The sequence below is a fragment of the Epinephelus lanceolatus genome, chromosome 18 (assembly GCF_041903045.1).
Source record: "Epinephelus lanceolatus isolate andai-2023 chromosome 18, ASM4190304v1, whole genome shotgun sequence".
Taxonomy (NCBI): domain Eukaryota; kingdom Metazoa; phylum Chordata; class Actinopteri; order Perciformes; family Serranidae; genus Epinephelus; species Epinephelus lanceolatus.
The window spans coordinates 6250801-6271550 of record NC_135751.1 but is presented as its reverse complement, the minus strand read 5'-3'; the positions used below and the strand labels follow the sequence as shown (position 1 = coordinate 6271550).

At 40.2% G+C, this 20750-nt stretch overlaps 1 protein-coding gene across 2 annotated transcripts in view; it reads left to right on the top strand.

Annotated features, from left to right (window-relative positions):
- Positions 1-20750, top strand: part of LOC117268579 (junction plakoglobin a) — a 242118-nt gene that overhangs the window by 131548 nt on the left and 89820 nt on the right. For both annotated transcript variants that reach the window (XM_033645157.2, XM_078161288.1), the window contains exons 4-5: positions 15869-16122; positions 16206-16444. In XM_033645157.2, the coding sequence (XP_033501048.1) occupies positions 15869-16122; positions 16206-16444 (493 nt within the window). The remainder of the gene's footprint in view (positions 1-15868; positions 16123-16205; positions 16445-20750) is intronic.

Below are 20750 nucleotides of genomic sequence, written 5' to 3'. Positions count from 1 at the left end.
GGTGAAAAAGCAAAAAAGTAAAAAAGCCCCTGAAGGTAGTTCTCAAGAGAGCTCCCCATTGGGCAGTTCCTCTCAGGTATACCCCAGACCTGCTTGGTCCAAAAGTACTTAAACTCTGCTTCCAGGTGTTGGGAAGTAATGCTGCAAATGAGAAATGTTCTGTCTTGTAAATTTCACCTATACTCACCCAAAACATCTATCCAACACAGACCCAAAGTAAACTGTCAGCTGTTTTTGTTCCATTTTTAGTACATGTACATGCATGGTCTTGTTTGAAAGGTAACACTGAACCTTTTTCAGAATCACTGAATTGATAAGAAAGACTGTTTTTCCCCTTAAGACAACAGAAGAGCCAGTTGTTTATCCTTCAGTTATTTTCACAACAGTCTGTGGCGCCAAGAAAGAGTTAAAAACTGCCCTGGGGGGTGAGGGTGTCATAAACTACAAGATCCATAACAGCTGGATGTCAGTTGGATCTGAGGTCAAAGGAAGCAATGGAGGCACTTCCTTCAGCACAGGCCCTTGTTGCTTTTTGAAGCTGGAAGCTCCTATTGGCTTATGTGAGGTGTCAATCAAAAGGTCAGGAGTTCACCACAATGTTGACAGTGAGAAGTCTGCATTCTTACATGTAAACTGAAAAAAAATATGGATAATATGAGGAGAAATATGAACATTTGAAACAATGCAATGGCAGTTGGCAGATATCTATAGATTAGGCTAGATATTTTGCTAGATTTAGATCATCTTGTCCTTTAAGCCTTTTGTTTCTCCAATGGGAGCTGTGTGAAGTCTGTTAATAAATGTTGTAAAATAATGTCACTTGAGTCAGTGTTGGTTGAGTCTGAAGACAAGTTTAAAAAAATTAAATTAAATTAAATTAAGTTAGAAAGAAATTAGCTTTCCAGACCTCTACAGCCCGTTTTTTTCCCCTCTCCTTTAGGCTACTAGGTATTAGTTGTTATTAGCACCACTTGCATCAAAGGTTATGTAAGCACCAGGTTTTGACAAGATCAAAGAGTGAGTGGAATAAAAAAGACATCTCTGGCCCTGCTGCATTGATTTTAATGCATTTTCTTTTCATATGGATAAGAGGTTACAGATAATAGATATATGTCCACCATGAGTCCAACAATGTTGTATGATTACAATGTTAAATTGGTTTTCTTTACTTCAGTGCTCTGCTCTGTCTAATGCTTAATGCCTGCTATCACACCTTGCAGCTACAGTATGGTGTTGCAATGGTCTAATACTGTGTTCACACTGGGAGCGAAAATGCAACAGTCTGAGCAGCTACATTTTTGTCAAGTCATTGTTAAAGTGTTGCTCAAGCACTTGTTAACGTAGTTACGTTGTCACAGGCTTGTGTGTGTTTGTTACATGTAACAAAGCACCTTAACTGAACATCTTCTAAAGTTAGTATTAGGTCAAAAAATATCTATGCTTTTGATCAATGTCCCATTTTAACATCAAATTTCACATCCCTGTGTGCACCACATTGCACATAAAGCTAGCATAGTATCAGCTAACCCAGCTAGATAACACAGTACCACAACTTGAAACAATGACGTATGATTGGTAAATTTGATTTGTAGCATGTCATGCCCATCCGTAGCAACAAGTGTCAGGCATCATTTTGTAGCTTCGTGTCCATGTCTTCCATCAAATATTACTTGTAGCCTGTTGCTGTGTCCCTTGTAGTTTGAACACAGCATTACGCTACTCTGCACTGTGTTGTATACATACATCCCAACCCACTCACATTCCAAGTCTCATACCGATGTTGAAAGTTTATTTTGAAAAATACTGTATGCATGTAATGAGCAGAAACTGTACATTTCCTGTGAGGGCAGAAGTATATTTTGAAATGACACAATACATACAATAGGCGTAAATTGACATGGTGTCCCAAAACATCAACAACAGTTGTAAGAGGGTATCTAACGTGTCATATGTACAAGTGGAAGTCCACTGACCAAGTGGTGATATTTGATGAGTTGAGAGTGAGAGCGTGTTGTGACATCCAGAAACAGAATGCATTCACAGGGTCTGTTACTGCACCTTCCCAAGGAAAAGTCCAGAATGAAAAGAAAGTGTGTAATGAACACCAATATTACAAAAAGATAAATCAAATTCCCTCCAAAGAAATAAATAACTAAAATACATTCTCTCTGTAAAATATCAGAAAACAAAATTGCCATACAATTATAATTACTGTAAATGTGATTTACCAACTTGAAAGAAAGTGGAGTAGTATTTCATGTTTTAAGTCAAAGGTACTCGCTTATTAGATTGGCACCATACCGAGAGGTGCTTTCAGCTTATTCGTCAAGAATTTTATAGAGATTCACAAAGTCAAAGAGAGGTCCCTCTGTCTTGAGGTATTGGCAATTCAGCTGGCCAAAACTGTCTGATGAGTCACGCTTTCCTGCTAATAACATAATCATCATATCTGGGGATCCAGCAGTCTCATCCAAAGGCTGAATAGAGCCATCTGTCAAACCAGCACTGAAACTGTCAACATTAGTAAATGTCAAAGTGACTGTGAGTGGGATCGAGAATATAAATATACTTGACTGTCTTTGTCCATGGTTCCACTAGTTGATGTAAGAAACTCTCCAAACATTCTAATGAGGCATATTGAAAGTCCTGAATCCCAGATGTCTCTCACACAGTAGTATGTACTGTCAAAAAGATTCCAAAATTTCAAAACAGGATGCTTCAGATGTTAACATACATTACAAAAAAAAAAAAAAGAAGACTTGTCATTTGGATGGATGGTAGCCTTAGTCAGAAACTCCTTAAAGACCTTCCAGATCTCCTTAAGCCAACTATTCTGCGAGGGAGGAAAGAGTGTACTTCCACTTAAACAAGATGAGGTGTCTAGCTACTAGAGTTGTAAAGACCAGAACATGCCATTTTATCAGTGGGTAGTTCGGTGCTGCAGGTGGTGGGACTCCAAACAGAGCTGTGAGTGAATCAGGGTTAAAATTCATGCCAAAAACTGTGTGTTAAATATTTGATGCCAGAAAACAGTCAAATTTGGACAGGACCAGAACAGGTGAGTATGATTAGCATGCGACTGTTTGCACCTATTACAAGTATCACTGACATCTGGGATGATTTTTTCCAGTTGGGAATTTGTATAGTGTACACTGAAGAGAACCTTACAATTTAATAATCCATGCCTAGCACACACAGAAGAAGGGTGTACTAAATCAACAGTATGGTCCTGCCTTTGTTCAGGTATTGGCAGACCAATTTCTTGCTCCCAAATCTGCTTTAGATGGGCTGTCAGATTTAGGTTAAGGTTAAGAGAGTTAGTGGAATCGTAAATTATGAAGAGGGAATGTTTCTGGATAGGATCCAAAGCCAGAAGAGAATCCATCAGGGACACAGGAGGGTGGTTAAGGAAAAAAGGGGTAGTTAGATCTAATGAAATGTCTAACTTAAAGAAAACAAACAAACAAAAAAAAGATAGAAGTGGGAGGTCAAACCTAGTTGAGAGTTCTGTGGAATCGGCAAGGACAATAAACAATAAACCCTTGTTTTGCTAAACAGAAATACATTCTGAGGAAGAGAGTGGAAATAGGTGTTTTTCTAAAAACTCAGGCTAAGGGTTAGGGAGGGTTTGTCTGGTCTGAAGTGTTTATGGAATTGTATCCAGATCTTGAGTGAGTTGGTGACAATTGGGATATATTGTGAATCGTCCTGTTGGTTGGTCTCCCTCTTGAATGACGAATACAGTTTTCCAGAGAGTTATTTACTCTCACGCAGGTGCAGAACATACATGCTAGTCAGCAATTGACTGTAGTCCTATGATGTGTTCAGGTGCAGTTTTTTTGCAGAGACACAGGCAACACAAGGCAATACAATAGTTGCCCTTCGTCACCACTAGTTCTTTAATATCTGTTTACTGTGTCTGGCATGTCCCAGAGGGACTCATTTTTTACTATTACATAACTAGGCTAACATTACTGTACCTAATGGCTATCAAAGGACAGAGTCAAGCTGTTTTGGTATCAGTGAGTTTGTTGGGGCTGTTGAACAGCTTGGTGTTGAAAGTTAGCCGCTACTGCTGTTAGGGATGGGTATCGTTAGGATTTTTATGAATCCGATTCAGATTCCGGTTCTGCTTATCGATTCCGGTTCCTAACGATTCCTTATTTCGATTCCAAAATAGTGAAAAATAAAAGGTCAAATGTTTATTTAACAAAAGTAACTTTATTCCTTTACCTTTTAAGAAAATGTTTAACAAAAATAAAATCCTGTCTGAGCAGCATTTGTGCTAAAATACTATACTTCATTGCATTCACTGTAAAACAGCAAAAAAACATCAAGAAATAAAGTAATTGTTTTGATGTTAGGAGATCAGTAATACAGTGTGGCAAAAATACACAATTGTAAGAGTTGAAAATATTTTAAATGAATAGAGAATGCCTATTTTGTGTTTATTCTATTTATAGATTCGTTTTGATTTCATTCTGAACAAGGTCATTCATTTTATAGTTGATATATGTCATTGACGTTTGCAGAGAAACACACATGCACGATATGAAATAGGGTATTTTTGCCACAGGATTTAGGATGGAAATAGGCGACGTTACATTATCTAACGAACCTGAACGACGGACACTCGACGACTGAGAAGGGATGTAGTCCTTTAACCACAACCTTTGTTACCACTCGGTGACACTCCTCAGTTTTATCTTTGGTCAGCCTCTTTTTCGCCAGCGTGAACGGTGTCTCTGTTGGGGCTGCTGGCAAGGTACCAACGTTGCCTGTAGCAACATTAGCACTGTGTCTGGTGTTGACGACCGCAGTACAGCGTTTCCCACGGTCCATCTTGCATAGTTAGCCCAGTTAGCCATAGCTTCTTCTTCTGCAGTTTCTCCGGTGTCTTTTTTTTTTTTTTTTTTCCCCCTCAGTTTCTCTGGAGTGTTGAAGTTCAGTGTAAATGCGTGACATAGTCACATAACAGACAGGTCCTGGCAGATATGTATCTGAATAAGCAGCCACTGTAAGAAAGGTTACTAGTGCGTCTAGGAACCGATAAGCAGAACCAAAAGTAAATAATTTTTATGGGTACCCGGTATCCGCCGTTTTTGATTCGGTTCCTACTTGGAACCGAGTTTCGGTACCCAACCCTAACTGCTGTGTTACCTCATGTGAACCAGGCAGATGTTGAACTGACCAGGAGGATAGCAGCTTGGAGACAGTCCCTTAGGGCTGCACCTAACCTATGCAACATGAAACTTTGCAGATTTTTCTTGTGTTAACTTTGAATTTGTGGTTTAATAGCCTGTCTGTTAAGTAATCAACTTTCAATTTGCACTTGTTCTTTGTTGTTGGCCAATTTACATGGCTTTTTTGTTTTACTTAGTACTTGAGTAGCCTACTCAATAATAATTTAATGTGAGTACTCAAATATTGAAGGTTCTTCAAATGCTAAATGCTAATGTGTCCTGATGCATCCCCAACAAGAGCTACGTCACCAGGGCGGCTGTGGCTAAGGAGGTAGAGCGAGTCATCCACTAATCAAAGATTGGTGGTTCCATCACTCCTTCAATCCAAATCTCAAGTATCCTTGGGCAAAATACTGAACCTCAAACTGTCCCCGATGGCTGTGCCGTTGGTGTGTGAGCGCATGTAAATGTTTAACTGAGCAGCAGGTGTATGGTAGCCCCAGCCACCAGTGTATGAATGTTTGTGTAAAAGGGTGAATGTGGCATGTAGTTTCAAAGTGCTTTGAGTGGTCGTTAGACTAGAAAAACACCCAACAAATGCAAGTCCATGATAAACAAGGGTGTGAATAGCAATGTGTCTTGGCTGTTCACTTGTGTTTGGATCATAGAAACACATTACTTTAAGGTATAAACTTGTTGTCATGGCATTTCTTTTTATAGCATATTGAAATGAACTGAAACCAGTGGTTTCCTGGGAAGTAAGAACTCAATCTAAGGTATGTTATGCCTTGGAAAATTATGTCAGAATTGGGAAATATAAGCTCCTTGTAGAAATGGGCTTAAACCAGCAGTATGGTGGTCCAGCATCCATCCCTTTCCATTCCTCCTGATCGCCGTCTACACACTGCCAGTTTACAGTAAACATGGAGAATCCTCTTTTCCTTGCAATGAAATGAGCCTTTCCATGTCAGTGCCGTATTAATTCCCACTCTGCTTCCAGTCATTTACCTGACACCGAAAGAAAATAACTGATGTGCCAAGCCAGGAGATAATCCCACAACAAGATATGATGTCTTAGACTTAATTATCACCTTTTTTCCCTTTGTGTTTGAAATGCCTTTGTCAGCCAGCAAGATTGTTAATTCTAAGCTGTGTTTGACTCTGTAAAGAGATGTATTTTAAAATGGCACTCCCTAATTTTATCATGGCACCAAATTGTCCCGTTAAATCACTACATTTACTGTTTTGTTTTTTTGTTTGTTTATTTTGTTTTGCTTTGTTTTGATTTTTTTAGACTTGTAATGGTCAAGCTTCAAAACATTAACTTGATGTTGATGTCTTGAATGGGGGGATTGTAGAAGTGCTATTAGGCACTTTATCAACAAAAAATGTAATTTCATATTGCATGCATTGCCAAAGGTTTGGAACAAATATAGACCAGACATAATCTTGATTAAGTGTTGTGAGTCTTAAATTGTACAGACATTGTCTTTATAGACCCACTGCAGTGATTTCCCATATTTCACACCATGCTTTAGTGTTTGAAATTTGTGAATGTATTTTTCTGATTTATTATCCTTTTTTTTTTGCAGTTCTATTTAATTTCAAAGGTGTTGGATGGGGTTGAGGTCAAGCTTCTGTGCAGGCCAGTTAAGAGGCTTACTATACTCCAGTACAGGAGAACAAGCTTGCCTTTTCTTGGAGTGAAGAAGCAGGCTCTGTCCTTTCAAATATGCGGATGTTTTATCTGGCAAACCACCTGATGTGCTATGCAATATTTTGAAGTGTGTAATACCATTAGAAATGGTGCTGAAAGCAAAAGGAATATTCCATTCCCCGGGGAACCGAACAAATTCCTGTACAAGTTTGGAGATAAAACAAATTGGTTGCTCTGAGTTTTGTCACAAGATAACTAGGCTTTACTGTGCCTCATTGTTGAATCCAAAATACTTGTGGGTGAGCCAAAATACAACAGGTTATTTTAAACTATAAGGACACTGTTGAGCTTGTTGTATTCCCGGTCCACACAGAGGAGACTATTTGCTTTTCTTCCTAGACACTTTGTAATCATCCTTTTCCCCTGAGGAAAGACTTACTCCAAGACATCAATTTCTTCAGTGTTGTCTGCAACTGATACAGGCTTTTGGTGTCACTGTGGACTATGTAGTTTGAAGTCAAACGTCTTTTTGGAGCATGCTGTTAGAAATACCACACATTTCCAAACATTATTCTCCGCAAGTTTAGCACCCTCATGTTGTCACTTTATGAGTGACTCCTTACTTTATGAGTATCATCCTAATGATCATGTTTTGACATTTTTCCTGACAGGTGGCAAAACCATTATACAGGATATTTTTCAAATATTAACCCAAAGGACATCCAGTTCCCCAGTAAATTGTATTCCGTTATCATGAAACAGAGGCACTCAGTACTTTTAACAAGATGTGCCATAATTTGAGTTGATACAAATAACTGTTAATGGAAAACATTATTTTTTATTTGTCAAACACTTGAGTGCTTAGAGCACCATAAACTTAGATAGATATGTGCTGACAACACACGAAACCTGCTTAGAAAGCAAAGTGTCAGCCTGATGCATTGCTTGTTGGAGACTGACTAAAATTAATTAACTGCATCCCCCTTACCTATTACAACCCGTGATATCACTGATGACATCTGCAAGAGCATAAAAGCAGGGAATGTTTGGTTTCCACCCGCTTTAACTACTGAGAATACATTAGCTGCATTCTAAATTGCATACTTTTTCTTTTTTACTTTTAGTAGGTGCAGCTGCATTATAAAATATGTACTGTTGCATGCAGCATACACACTATAGCTTCTTTGCATGTGACGTCATACATCGTGCACTGTCCAGATGGAGGGCAGGCAACTGGAGGCACAGACCACCAACACTGCACAAATCCCTATGATCTGTGTCGTTTACAACTTTTTATACAGTTATACTCAAGCACACGTAGTCAACCGGCCCAAAACAAGACGACAATTGTTTCAGTCGTGGACCTGACCGTACACAAGAATGGTAATGGTTCATGAGACCCTTGTACTCTTTCATCAGCTTGTTGCGTTATTTCGGTAATGTTAGGTCTGGAGGAGGAGGTCATTTCTGATGATGATTGTGTCCACCGCGGGCAAATTGGTCAGGGTGTGAAAAAAATACTTTTCTTTGTTCTGTCACTTTCCTCTGTGGGCGGCACGGTGGTGCAGTGGTTAGCATTGTCACCTCACAGCAAGAGGGTTCCAGGTTCGATCCCAGGGTGGGAGAGCCATTCTGTGGGGAGTTTGCATGTTCTCCCCGTGTCAGCATGGGTTTCCTGCGGGTACTCCATCTTCCTCCCACAATACAAAGACATACAGATTAGGTTAATCAGTGACTCTAGATTGCCCATAGGTGTGAATGTGAATGGTTGTCTGTCTCTATGTGTTAGCCCTGCGATTGTCTGGCGACCTGTCTAGGGTGTACCTTGCCTTTTGCCCAATGTCAGCCAGACTTGCAGGTCTCCATATGAGTCTTGAAAGTCTCAGTTGACCATTTTGCATATATATTGTTACCTTGGAATAAAACAAAACGCCATTTGCTGAGCTCACCAGATACCCTTTTTCTACCAAAATTAATGTGTATGTGGGGTTTTAAAACATGGGAAAACCTGCTAAAAATAGGTTATAGACTCGTCTCCCATTGCCAGTATACCACCCTTGTACACAGATCTGCTGACAATAGAAGAGTATGCCTCTAAACTTTTATGCCTTTGTGCCAGCTATAGCCATGGCTTGAGGAAATATGTTGTCAGTCTGTCTGACTGTACATCTGTCCACTCCGTTCTTGTGAATTCAATATTACAAGAACACAGTGATGGATCAATGATGAACTGATTAGTTAAAGGTCAACGGCCACTTGGACTTGGAATGAACGATGAACCGATTATGTCTAGTGGTTTCAAAGGTCAAGCTCACTGTTACCTCACAAAACATACATTTGGCCATAACTCGAAAATTCATTCATTATTTATGATAAAATTACACACAAATATCTAATTGGATAAAATGATGAAGTGACAACATTTTATATCCAAAGTTCTAAGGTCAACTTACTGTTACATCATAATGTTCTGCAAATTTTCTTTTCTGCCCATTATTCAACATAGTTTCTCAAGAACAGAAGAGGAGACGTTTGGTCAGACATTAAATTGATGACACTAATCTTGGGTGTCCACCTTTAAAACTGTGCTGATTGTATAGACCTTCTGTGCTGCCGGGGGGAGGGATTAGTGTGAAGCAGCCATGTTTCCCAGATTATAAATGTGATTTGACTTTGCAGAGTCCAGTGAAAAGTTGCTTCTTTTGTATGTCTCTTACTTATGTATTCTCTCTCATAAACTCTGTGCTGACTAATTTTGAACAATGATCGGGCACTGCTTGGACGGAGATGGATAGTGTTTTGTGGTAGTACATATTGTATTGCACCAGCAAAGGGGCTAAAATTGGTGTGTCCATACAGATATATGGATGTCAGTGGGTGTTAGTGGGTTTTTTGTGCAGAAAAGGGGCCTCTAGACTGGAGGTTACCCTGGAAAGCCCTGCTGTTGTTACTTTGCAATGTATGCACTTTTGACTTTTAAGTTATGATGCATACACTGTGGATTCTAACATGCAGTAACATTTTCTCTTTGTTATTTTCATAGTTATGCCCTTCTTGTATGCCCTTGTGTCTCTATTATTACTTTGTTCACTCTAACAATTAATATTCCTATTGTTACTAACTGACTGGTCATCAGTCACTTGAATGTGCTGTCATCTGTCATTGCAGCTTCTGACAGCTGTCAACCATGGCCTTAGTAACAGCAACAGGTTTTGAGGCCAAATTTAAACAGTGGTCAAAAGTAGAATTACAACAACCAGGCCCATCACATGATGCCACTGGGCCCAAAAAGACTTTTTCCCATAGACTTACATTGGGAAAGAGATGTTTGTTAATCAGTAGATACATTTTTTTTTTGAGCATCCCAACTCCCGCAGTACGGGTTTTGATCAATTTGGTCCTGTGACATTTTCAAACTTGAGTGTTCAACACAGTTAAATTATTTTAGCCCCATTCAAGTTAGCGGAATGCTAAACCGGAAGTCAGCCAGTCAGATGGCGGAAGTTAGCTGTGGACGCGCTCAGCAGTAAGTCTATATTGCACTGTATCTATGGGCACAACAATGCAGAATATTTGGGTAATTTCATACCATGGAAACTGAGGTTTTGTGGCTTTGTGCAACACTGAGCAACTTCCATAGAAATTAATGGCCTCCAATGCTCTATCCAAGTCTCTTTATACATTTATGCTGTCAACAACATCTGTTGCGGCTCAGTCAATGTGATGTATCTTCTACTACGCAGAGGACTGTGGGTCAGAAGAGCCAGAAAAGCATGTCGCCTTGCAAATTGCAAAATCCAACCGTAGTAGAACATCCTGGTATTTTTGACATACTGCATTTGACATTCTACATGTTGGGTTAAACTAAATCTTTTTTTCTCACATACTTAACACTGTGGTAGTATGGATATGGTGCACATGGATCTGTTAAAACAAAGAAACCCGTAGTGTAACTCCAGAGCAGTCAATCAATAAATATATCTCGACTTACATACTTGTCTTAGTTTTAGTTTTACCAGGTGATGTTAAACAAAATCAAATGCTGAACACAAACAAAGCCAGGGTAGTATGTGCTTGCAACATTTTAAGATGGTATACTGGCTTTGCAACACCTAGAAGTCAAACAGAATGAGTGATCATGTCTACACAGAAGGAGGAGCATGAGCACCATATTAGCAAAGTAGAGGCTTTCAGCTTGGAATAATGTCCTTTGAATAGGCATTGTACTGTACATACTGGAGGTTTTTTCCAATGCTTGCAGTATCATCGCCCTCAAAGGCTGAGACTAATAAGGTTGAATTTACAAGTCTGTCATCAGATCTGAGATTATTAAGTCATCTATCAATAAATTATTCCTCCGTAGGCATGACTACAAAATATCTTTAATGATGATAGCACCTGCAGCTCAACAAGAAATGTCTTTTTACCACCCAGTTAATGTATAAAAAAACCCATCCTCTAGGTTCAACAGCAGATGGTTATATTCTGCTCAGTTAATCCTGGCAATTATTGCACTGCTTCATCTTGTAAATCTTAAATACATAAATGCATACTTATCATCCTAATTAGCTACATCAAGTTTTGCAGTTGAAAGGTTCAAATACTGTTTAGGAACAAAAAGCATTTCAGAGGCTCTTCAAGTGAGTAAGGAGTGGGTTTCAGAAAAATGTTTCTCAAATATTTGTTTTGAAAAGTGCCCCTATAGTAGCAGCTTAGCAGTGTCTTTTGGCTGAAATATTTCCACAAAGATGAAATGGATTGCCATTGAATTTCATGGTTCACAGTCAATGGTCAACATCACATTTGTGAAATGTACCACAGAATTGTTTGCACCTGTGGTCTCATAATAATGATATAAATTGAAAGTGCCTCCAAGTTGATCCTAATTAGCATTTGTGTAATTAGAATGTCCAAATGAATGTCCAAATGGAATGACAGTTGACAATGCTTCAAATATGGATGTTGCTGCAAAGAAGCTACAAAATCTAAAACATGGGGTTCACACACGTCTTCCGATACCAAATATACATGACCAAATGTCTCTCCTTCTGTTTCTGAGTTATGACCTTGTGTAATGGCCAGAAAAGAGTTCCTGCAAAACATTAAGATGTAGCAGTAAAGTTGACCTTTGACCTTTTGGATATAAAATGTCATCACTTCATATATTTTATTCTTTTAGACATGTATGTGAAATTTTGTAATAATTAGCATATGGATCATTGAATTATGGCCAGAAACATGTTTTTTGAGGTCACAATAACCTTGACTTTCAATCAGTTCATCCTTGAGCCTAAGAGGACACTTGTGCCAAATTTGAGGTAATTCCCTCAAGGCCTTCTTCAGATATCATACTTACAAGGATGGGATGGAAGTGAGATCACAGGGACCTTGACCTTGTTGACAACCAAAATCTTATTATTTTATCTTTGAGTCCAAGAGGACGTTGCACCAAATTTAGAGAAATTCCCTCAAGGTTCCTTCTTGAGATATTGTGCTTATGAAGATGAAACAGATGAGATTGCAGTGACCTTTACCTTCAACCTTTGACAATCAAAATCAGTTCATCCATAAGTCCAAGAAGATATTGTGAAGGCCAAGAATGAGATGAAAGTGAAGTCACAGTGATCTTGACCCCTTTTAAAATCAAAATTTTATCAGTTCATCCATGAGTTCAAAAGGATGTCTGTGCCAAATTCAGGCCTTCTTGAGATATGTTTATGAAAATAATTTATACAAGATCCTTGTGACAGGGAGCCAACATCTGTGCCAAATTTGAAGAAATTCCTTCCAGGCACTCTTAAGATATCATTTTTGCTAGAATGGTACATACGTATGTACGGACATCCTTAAAATATACTACAGCCACAGCTGTCGCCTATGTGGAGGCATACAAAAGGTAAAAAAATGAGGTACTTCTGTTACAATTGGAAGCTTCAGCAGTGGATATAAAATAACACATAAAAAGATGCATGGGATGCTATCACTCTAGTGCAGAGTTGGGTATAACACATTACAAAGTAACGTGGTAGAAGAAATGCTGCCATTGTCTATGGTGGAGTGTAAAACATTCCGCAGGATCATCAGTAAAATCCCCACAACTCAGTAGATGGAGGAGGACTTGCTGACAGACAGGTCAGACTCAGTACTTGCATTATGCCTGGTACACACTATACAACTTTTCTGCCTGTTCTGAAAGTCACTATGTCACATTACACGATTGTGGACACATAAAATCGTGCCGTGACTTGGCCGACAGACATGACACACTACACGGTGGTACTCACCAATTATCCCGGGTCGTCTTTCATGACGTGTGTGATGTCATCAGGTTATTCTTGTCCTATTTTTATTACTTTTACTATTATTTCAGTCACTGTGTGTCTGTTCATGTACCAGCCGAAATGTTGTTGCAGTCACCTAAAAGCGCCAGCAGATGGCAGGAGCTACATTTAAAGTACCGTACGCAAACATTCAAGCTACTGAATCCTCCACAACAAGTTCCTACAAATGTTTCACAATAAAAGCCTATTTAGAAAATGAAGGGATTCTCTCACCCAAGGGCTTTTAATTTGAAACAAATTCAGAAAGTGTTGAGTTTGAAATGAAGGCACGATGTGTTAACTTTATGAAGCCAACAGGAGCAGATAAAAAGTAAAAATATAAAGACACAGAGGGAATAATAAATAATGACCCGTTTATAATGTAGTCTGTTTCAAATGAAGCTGGTAGCCTCTGCAGTTGTGGTGAGTAAAAGCCCCGCCACTATTTTTTAATTTTCTTACTTTATGTCCGTCTCCATTACGAAGAAGTAACATTGTTTGCTAGCTTGATAGCTTTAACGGCAGTACTCAGCGGGTTGACAAAGTGCCTCTGCTGTTTCACACCATCATTTCCCCTTTTACTCTGTGTGGTAACATCTCTAGAGGAAATATTAAGAACGCTGGGGTGTTGTTGTCATACAGTTGTCTACGGCAGCAGATCGTTCTGTGTTTCTACAGGTTAAAGTGACGGCTGTGATGGGAGAACTGGATCTCAGTGAAGGGCAAGTGGTCCATAACTTTAATTTTGGAGACAAAAAATGTAGGCTTAGCGCCCTGTGGTCCATTGCCCAATAGGAAATGTACGTAAAAAGTACTTAAGGTACTTTTCCCAGGGAGTAACATTGGAAGTACTTTAAAAGTACTTGAATTACTTTACGCAGGGAGTAACACAGTAAAGTAACTGTTTACTTTTCAAAAAAGTAACGCAGTAAAGTACTTTGATTACTTTTAAAGTAACCCTTACCCAACTCAGCTCCAGTGAACGCTGTATCCAGAGAAGGGCACACAGCTGTTGAGGTATAAAGTTTCAGTGTCAAACCTGAGGCCAAACAAATATTGCAAAACACAGTAAAGAGACCTTGATGGATCAGGCCTAACACAGCTGTGTCACTGGCAATTTTATAACCTCAACATTACAACCATTTACAAGCCATATATAAAAGACAATAATGCATTATTTTACCCGTATATGTGGCTTGTTTGGGATGCATACATAGTGTTTCTCCCCATAAACGTTGAAAGTCTGGTCCATGATCAGAGTACAGTGTCCATTGCCCAATCATGGTTTTATGTATTTGATCTCAATGCACTGCAGCCCATGTAGCTAAGGCATTGGTAGTTGGTTCCAATGTCTGAGGGACCTTTAATGGTGGCCTAATACTTTTTGGATGGCACTAACAAACTTTGTCCTGATGAAGGGGGAATAGATGAGAAGCACTCAATATGGACCATCAAAAGCATTCCATTGGAACACCCTTAAGCCAGGCTCAGACTACAGGAGTTTTAAAATCATAAATTATGTTGAAATTGGGTTGTATCATGTACATAGGGAGAAACTTCACAGATGTTCTCCTCTCTTATCTTAAACATGCACACATTGCAAGATTTGAAAATAACATTGCATCACACGATAGAGGATTTAATAAAGATCTTCATGCCAAAAGAGCATGAATGCACCACCTCGCATGATGTCATGGGGAAGCAGATGTAAATAAAATGGAGACTGACATAGTGCAACACTTTGCTGTAGTGTTAAAAATGCTTTGCAGCGAGAAAAACAACAGCAGAAGGCTAAATGAGTCTGGACGAGAAAGTGGTCGGGGAATGAGATCAACACAGATTGTCTATTCTTCAGCGTGAGTTGGAGGTGACATTTTACCTGTCAGTTTCAATATGTGTCAATAGTATGCCCATTAATCTCAGCCTCAAGGGCTTGAATGTTTATGTTGCTGCCCCATTCTGATGTAATCAGAACTGTAATCATACAAATTTTAAATCCTCAAACATATTTGAAAATATCACAGCCTCAATGAGCCTACACAATTTGGGAAGTTTCAGACGGACTATCAGACTAGATAACATTGGCCAAACATTGTTACCAACCAAGGTCCCATACTGGATTCCTTCTCCAGTGTTGAGAGGGTTGATTCGGGGATAGATCAGCCCAAAACTGAGCCTGGCTTTATGTATCTGGACTGTCAGAACATCCAACCACAGTCCTCAAGTCACAAAGAGTCAGCACTTACCACAAACCATTCAACACATTAATTTAGATATGCATAATAATATTGCATTTAGTTGTGTCACTGTATATGCCGCTGGTGCTGAGGCACACACAATGTCTCTGCTTTGTTAAGTCCAGAGTAAACCAGATTGAGCCATATTTAGTGAAATTACATCACATTTAATGAGGCCCATTCCAACTCAGTATTTGTCCTTTGGGGAACTAATGCAAAAGACTTGAATTAAATTGGACTCAATAATATATTCAGATAACACTCATTATCATGTTAGCTAGATGTTGAATCAAACTTCATCTCCCAACTTTCATTACACATTTAAGCATTATTTAAACAATCCATTCAGTCTTGTTGCGGCGTCTTCTTTGCTTGATGTCTCTTGCTTTCAGACACACATGCACACTAGCAGTCTCACATTTTCTCTCTCTCTCTCTCTCTCTCTCTCTCTATCTATCTCCCCTGTGACAGATTTAGATGCTCAGTACTCTCTAACCCGGGCTCAGCGTGTCAGGGCTGCCATGTTCCCAGAGACCCTGGTGGAGGGAGAGGCAGCCATGCCCGTTCAATCAGATCCATCACAGCAGAGCAACGTGCAGCGTCTGGCTGAACCCTCCCAGCTTCTAAAGACGGCTATAGTCCACCTGATAAACTACCAGGACGACGCCGAGCTGGCCACAAGGGCGGTACCAGAGCTAACCAAGCTGCTGGCGGATGATGATCCGGTATGCTGCTGACTTACTAAGAATTTGCTAACTGAGCCTCCAGACACATTCTATTTTACACAGTTATCTGCTCTACTTCCTAGGTTGTGGTGAACAAGGCGGCCATGATAGTCAACCAGCTGACCCGTAAGGAGGCCAGTCGTCGAGTACTGGTGCAGTCTCCGGCCATGGTGGGCGCTGTGGTGCGTGCCATGACGACAGCGGTTGACATGGAGACAGCCCGTTGTGCAGCCAGCGTGCTGCACAGCCTGTCGCATCAGAGGGAGGGACTGCTAGCCATTTTCAAGTCTGGAGGGATACCAGCACTTGTCCGCATGCTAAGGTAGAAATACTGGCAATTTTGCCTTACCAGTAGTGGGTTTGAACATGGTGTTATTGAAAATAGTTGTTCATGCCCTAGGGAGCAATCTGCCCATTAGACTGCAGAGGTGTTCCTGGCGAAGAACGGGTGTATCATTTTTTAAACCCACTTTTGATGAAACCACGGCCACTTCTGCATGATGAAAGTGGACTGCCAGATGTCAAGCGCATATTGCCTATACCTAGCCAGAGCCTTTTAAAGAGAGTGCTGCTAGTAAGCCATGTACCCCACGACCCCTCTGTCTCTTCCCAGCCACTTGGAGACCACAAAGCTGGAAGGTTTGCTGATCCAGTGATCAGAAAGTTGCTATCGGACTGGTGTCTGTTGACACATCCAGCAGTTACAAAGCAACAGTATCATTATCTGCAGAGTCATTTCTGGCCACCTGATGAGTCAGTCCAATATTTACTCTCTTTTAGCTCTGTTTTGGTCTCTATCAACACTAAAAGAAATATATGGGTCTTAGCCTAGCTGCTTATTCTTATGCTGATAAAAAAAGACAGATGAACCACACCTCCTCTGCAAACTGTGGGAAAAAGGGTTCAGAAGATGACCAAAGTTTAGCAGAGTCTCAGGCACTGAGCTACTAAAAGCTTTACACCTCCATTATGGCAATCAGAGGCCAACTGACCACCTGTAGCAGATGAGGATAAAAGGGTAGCATTCAGTTTTAGCACCAAACCAAACTCTTTCCAACCTCTATGCAGGGCTGCGGAGTAAATCCCTTACACTGAGGCTTAACAGAGTCGGATAGACCACACCCATAATTGATTTGGGAGCTTAATTCACACAGAAAATGGAAGAAAATTGACTTAGAAAAATGTAAACCAACCCAGTTCAGATGAAACCATGCCTACTTCGGCATAATGAAAGTGGGCTACCAGACTTCTTGCCCAATAACTGGCTGTTAGCCTACTGCTAGCCAGGGCTTTTGAAAGAGACTGCTGCTAGGGAGCCAGCACACCCACGGATGTACCTATGTCTCATTTCCCCCCACCTGAAGACCACAAAGCTGGAAAATGTGCTGATCCAGTGGTGAAGAGACTGCTGCTAGCTGGCTAGTCCACCCATGGATGTACCTCACAGTGCCTCTGTCTCACAACCCCCCACTATTTATAAAATACACATGAACTCAGGGGCGGCATGCATATGTAAACAAGACATAAAGATAGCTTAGAGGAGGCAGAGGGCCATCTAAAACCCAACATTCTGTCTTTCTGTGAGAGGGCAGAGAGTTCCACAGTGTTTTTTGGAAACGGTGTTGTTCAAAGCCACCTATAAACTCAACCTGGGCCACTTCATAGGGTGCCAGCATACCACAGCAAGTACTACCTGAAGCTTCAGGCTGGCAGTCAATAATTGGGCCTTGACATCTGACAGCCCACTTCCATTATGCATACGTGGGTGTGGTTTCATTTAAACTGGGTTGTAAAAACTATGCATTGGGATGAGAGAGATCCTTTAAACCTGCAATTACTGATTTTTGACCACAGCGGAGCACCAGTAAGTTGTGAACACAACACTGACATATTATCATCTTTTGATATGGCAAAATTAGTTATCAAACTTTTAGACTCACAAGTCAGTCTTTAGACGCTTTGCTTAACTAAAGACTGATGTCTTTCTCCCTGATTTTGTGTTTAGATGGGTGGATACAATTTCAGAGTTTAAAAGAACTCCCTACGTTGCAGAACCAATAGTAAATCCGCAGGGCGGTCCTTCGGTGGCTCGCTGAACTCTTGTGCTCGTAAACATAGTCCGACTGCGTTAAAAGTTTTAAACAAAGTCGCTGTAAGTCCTCCATTTCCACAATCTTGTGGACTGAGCACACGTTTGATAAAACGGAGTTAAATCTCTCGGCATCCATTTTCAAGCTCTCTGTGTGTGTGTTTCCTTGCGGATGAGAAAAGGGGGAGGGCGTGTCCTTTTAAAAAATGCAAGAGGCGTTGCTTTGTTGCTGGCCGTTTTCGCCGGTGTGTTAAACACACTTTAGAAAGGAGTGTCCCCAGACTATCAGAAGGTGGAGATCTCTGATTGTCTGGTGGCGAGACTATCAAACTGTTGTCTATTTACACGTCCAACACTTACAAATCAATATTATCATTATCTTCAGGGTCATTTCTGGCCACCTGATGAGCGTCAGTCCAATGTTCACTCTCTTTTAGCTCCATATTAGGTCTTTAACGAGCTCCTAAAAGAAACATATGGATCTTTAGCTGCTTATTTTTATGCTGATTAAAAAAAAAAAAAAAAAAAAAAATGAAGACCACCCTCTCTGCAATCTGTGCTGTGGAAAAAGGGTTCGGAAGTTTAGCAAAGACTCAAAGTGGGTTGAAATTTAAAGTTGTTAGATTGCCAAGTGGAGAGCCACTGAAAGCTTTCCACCTCCAAAATGGCAATCAGAGGCCAACTAGCCAACTGTAGCAGATGATAATACAAGGGTAGCCTTCAATTTTAGCACCAAATTTGGGTCTTTCCAACCCCCAAGCAGGGCTGCAGAGTTAATCCCTTACACTGAGGCTTAACAGAGGAGGATAATTCACACTTATAATTGATTCGGGAGCTTAATTCACACAGAAAAAGAAAGAAAATTGAATTTAAAAGAATCTAAACTAAAAAAGCTTCAAAGAGAGCAGCCTGTTTGGTGTGTGTGACTTTCATTTATGCTATTAACATGCAGCTTCTCTCTCTCTGTCCCTCTTCACCTCTGCCTATTAAAACACCATCTCTCACCCTCACTTCCCCTCTCTTTTATTTTTTTCAGGATGTTTGGTTTTGTTGTTTGCCACTGTCACCCTCTGTAGGCTCTTGCATACAATACAGTTTTTATATGTGTGTGTGGTACTGGGCAGTAATCTGGTTAGACACAGGAAAAAGGCATTAATATCAGAAAACTCCTATTTCTTCCCCTCCATATAAATCATTACGACATCCTCCTACTGACAGACTACATGTATGATCAATGGATTTAAGATGAATATCAGTTTAAATAAGCTTTACTATTATAATAATATATTTATACTGTTATATTGCTCTCTTCCTCCCTTACTTGGTTAACTGTGTTCGTGAATCTATTTCTACTCTAAATATCATTTATACTCTAAATATCATTTAATGTAGAGTCCATGAGGGATAATTTGGCTTCCAAACAACAGTCATTAGCAGTAAATACCACATACAGACAATTAATGAAAATGGCAACCCATATGACATATTAATACATTCACAAATAAACATAAGTGCACTGGTTAAGGCCAACATCACTGTTGTCATTTTCACTTGATACCAAAACCGGCAGAGGAAACAAAGAGACAGAAGACCAAAACAAATAATAACCCAGGGAGCACCATATCACATCCACAACTACTAACAGGGCAACCAAATCCGATTTTGTTTTAAAAGTCAGTAGCTGCAGGAATTTAAGAACTCCTGTAGCTGTTTTTTACACATAAAGGGAGGCGAAACCTCCACCCTGACAGAGGCAAGTTAAACTCACTGTGTAGAGTAGGGGTGTAAAACATACTGCTCGCAGGCCAAAAGAAGCCCACTAAATTGTCCAGTCCAGCCCACTGGATGACTTTGCACGCTTAATATTGAGTTTAGAGGTGCCAGCTTTCAGAAGCAACAGTGAGGAGCCTGCTTCATGTAAAATGCTGCTTCAGAGGGTTTCCCACCCTGACCAGAATACAGTTATCTGAAAAAACAATTCATTCATTCATTTTCTGTAACCCCTTATCCTGTTGGGGGTCATGTGGGGGGCTGGAGTTAACACTGGGCGAGAGCCGGGTTACACCCTGGACAGGTCACCAGACTATCACAAGGCTAACATATAGAGACAGACAATTATTCACACCTATGGGCAGTTCACTCGCCAATTAACCCAACCTGCATCTCTTTGGACTGTGGGAGGAAGCCGGAGTACCTGCAGAAAACCCACGCTGACACGTGGAGAACATGCAAACTCTGGTTTGAACCAGGAACCCTCTTGCTGGGAGGCAACAGTGAAGCGACAATGCTAACCACTGCACCACCATGTAGTAACAATAAATACTTATTGATATACTTCTTGTTATTGTGGTTATATTTAAACATAGGAACATTGTGCAAAATATTGTCTATGAGCTGCTTCAGTTAACACAAAATCTATAATAGAGTTCTAATGTAAAACAGATTTTGACAGTACCTTAACAATAGGGTTCCACCAAAAGCTGTCAAACTAGGCAGCGCTGAGTAAATATGAATCAAGATCCTGTTACTGCTCAAATGA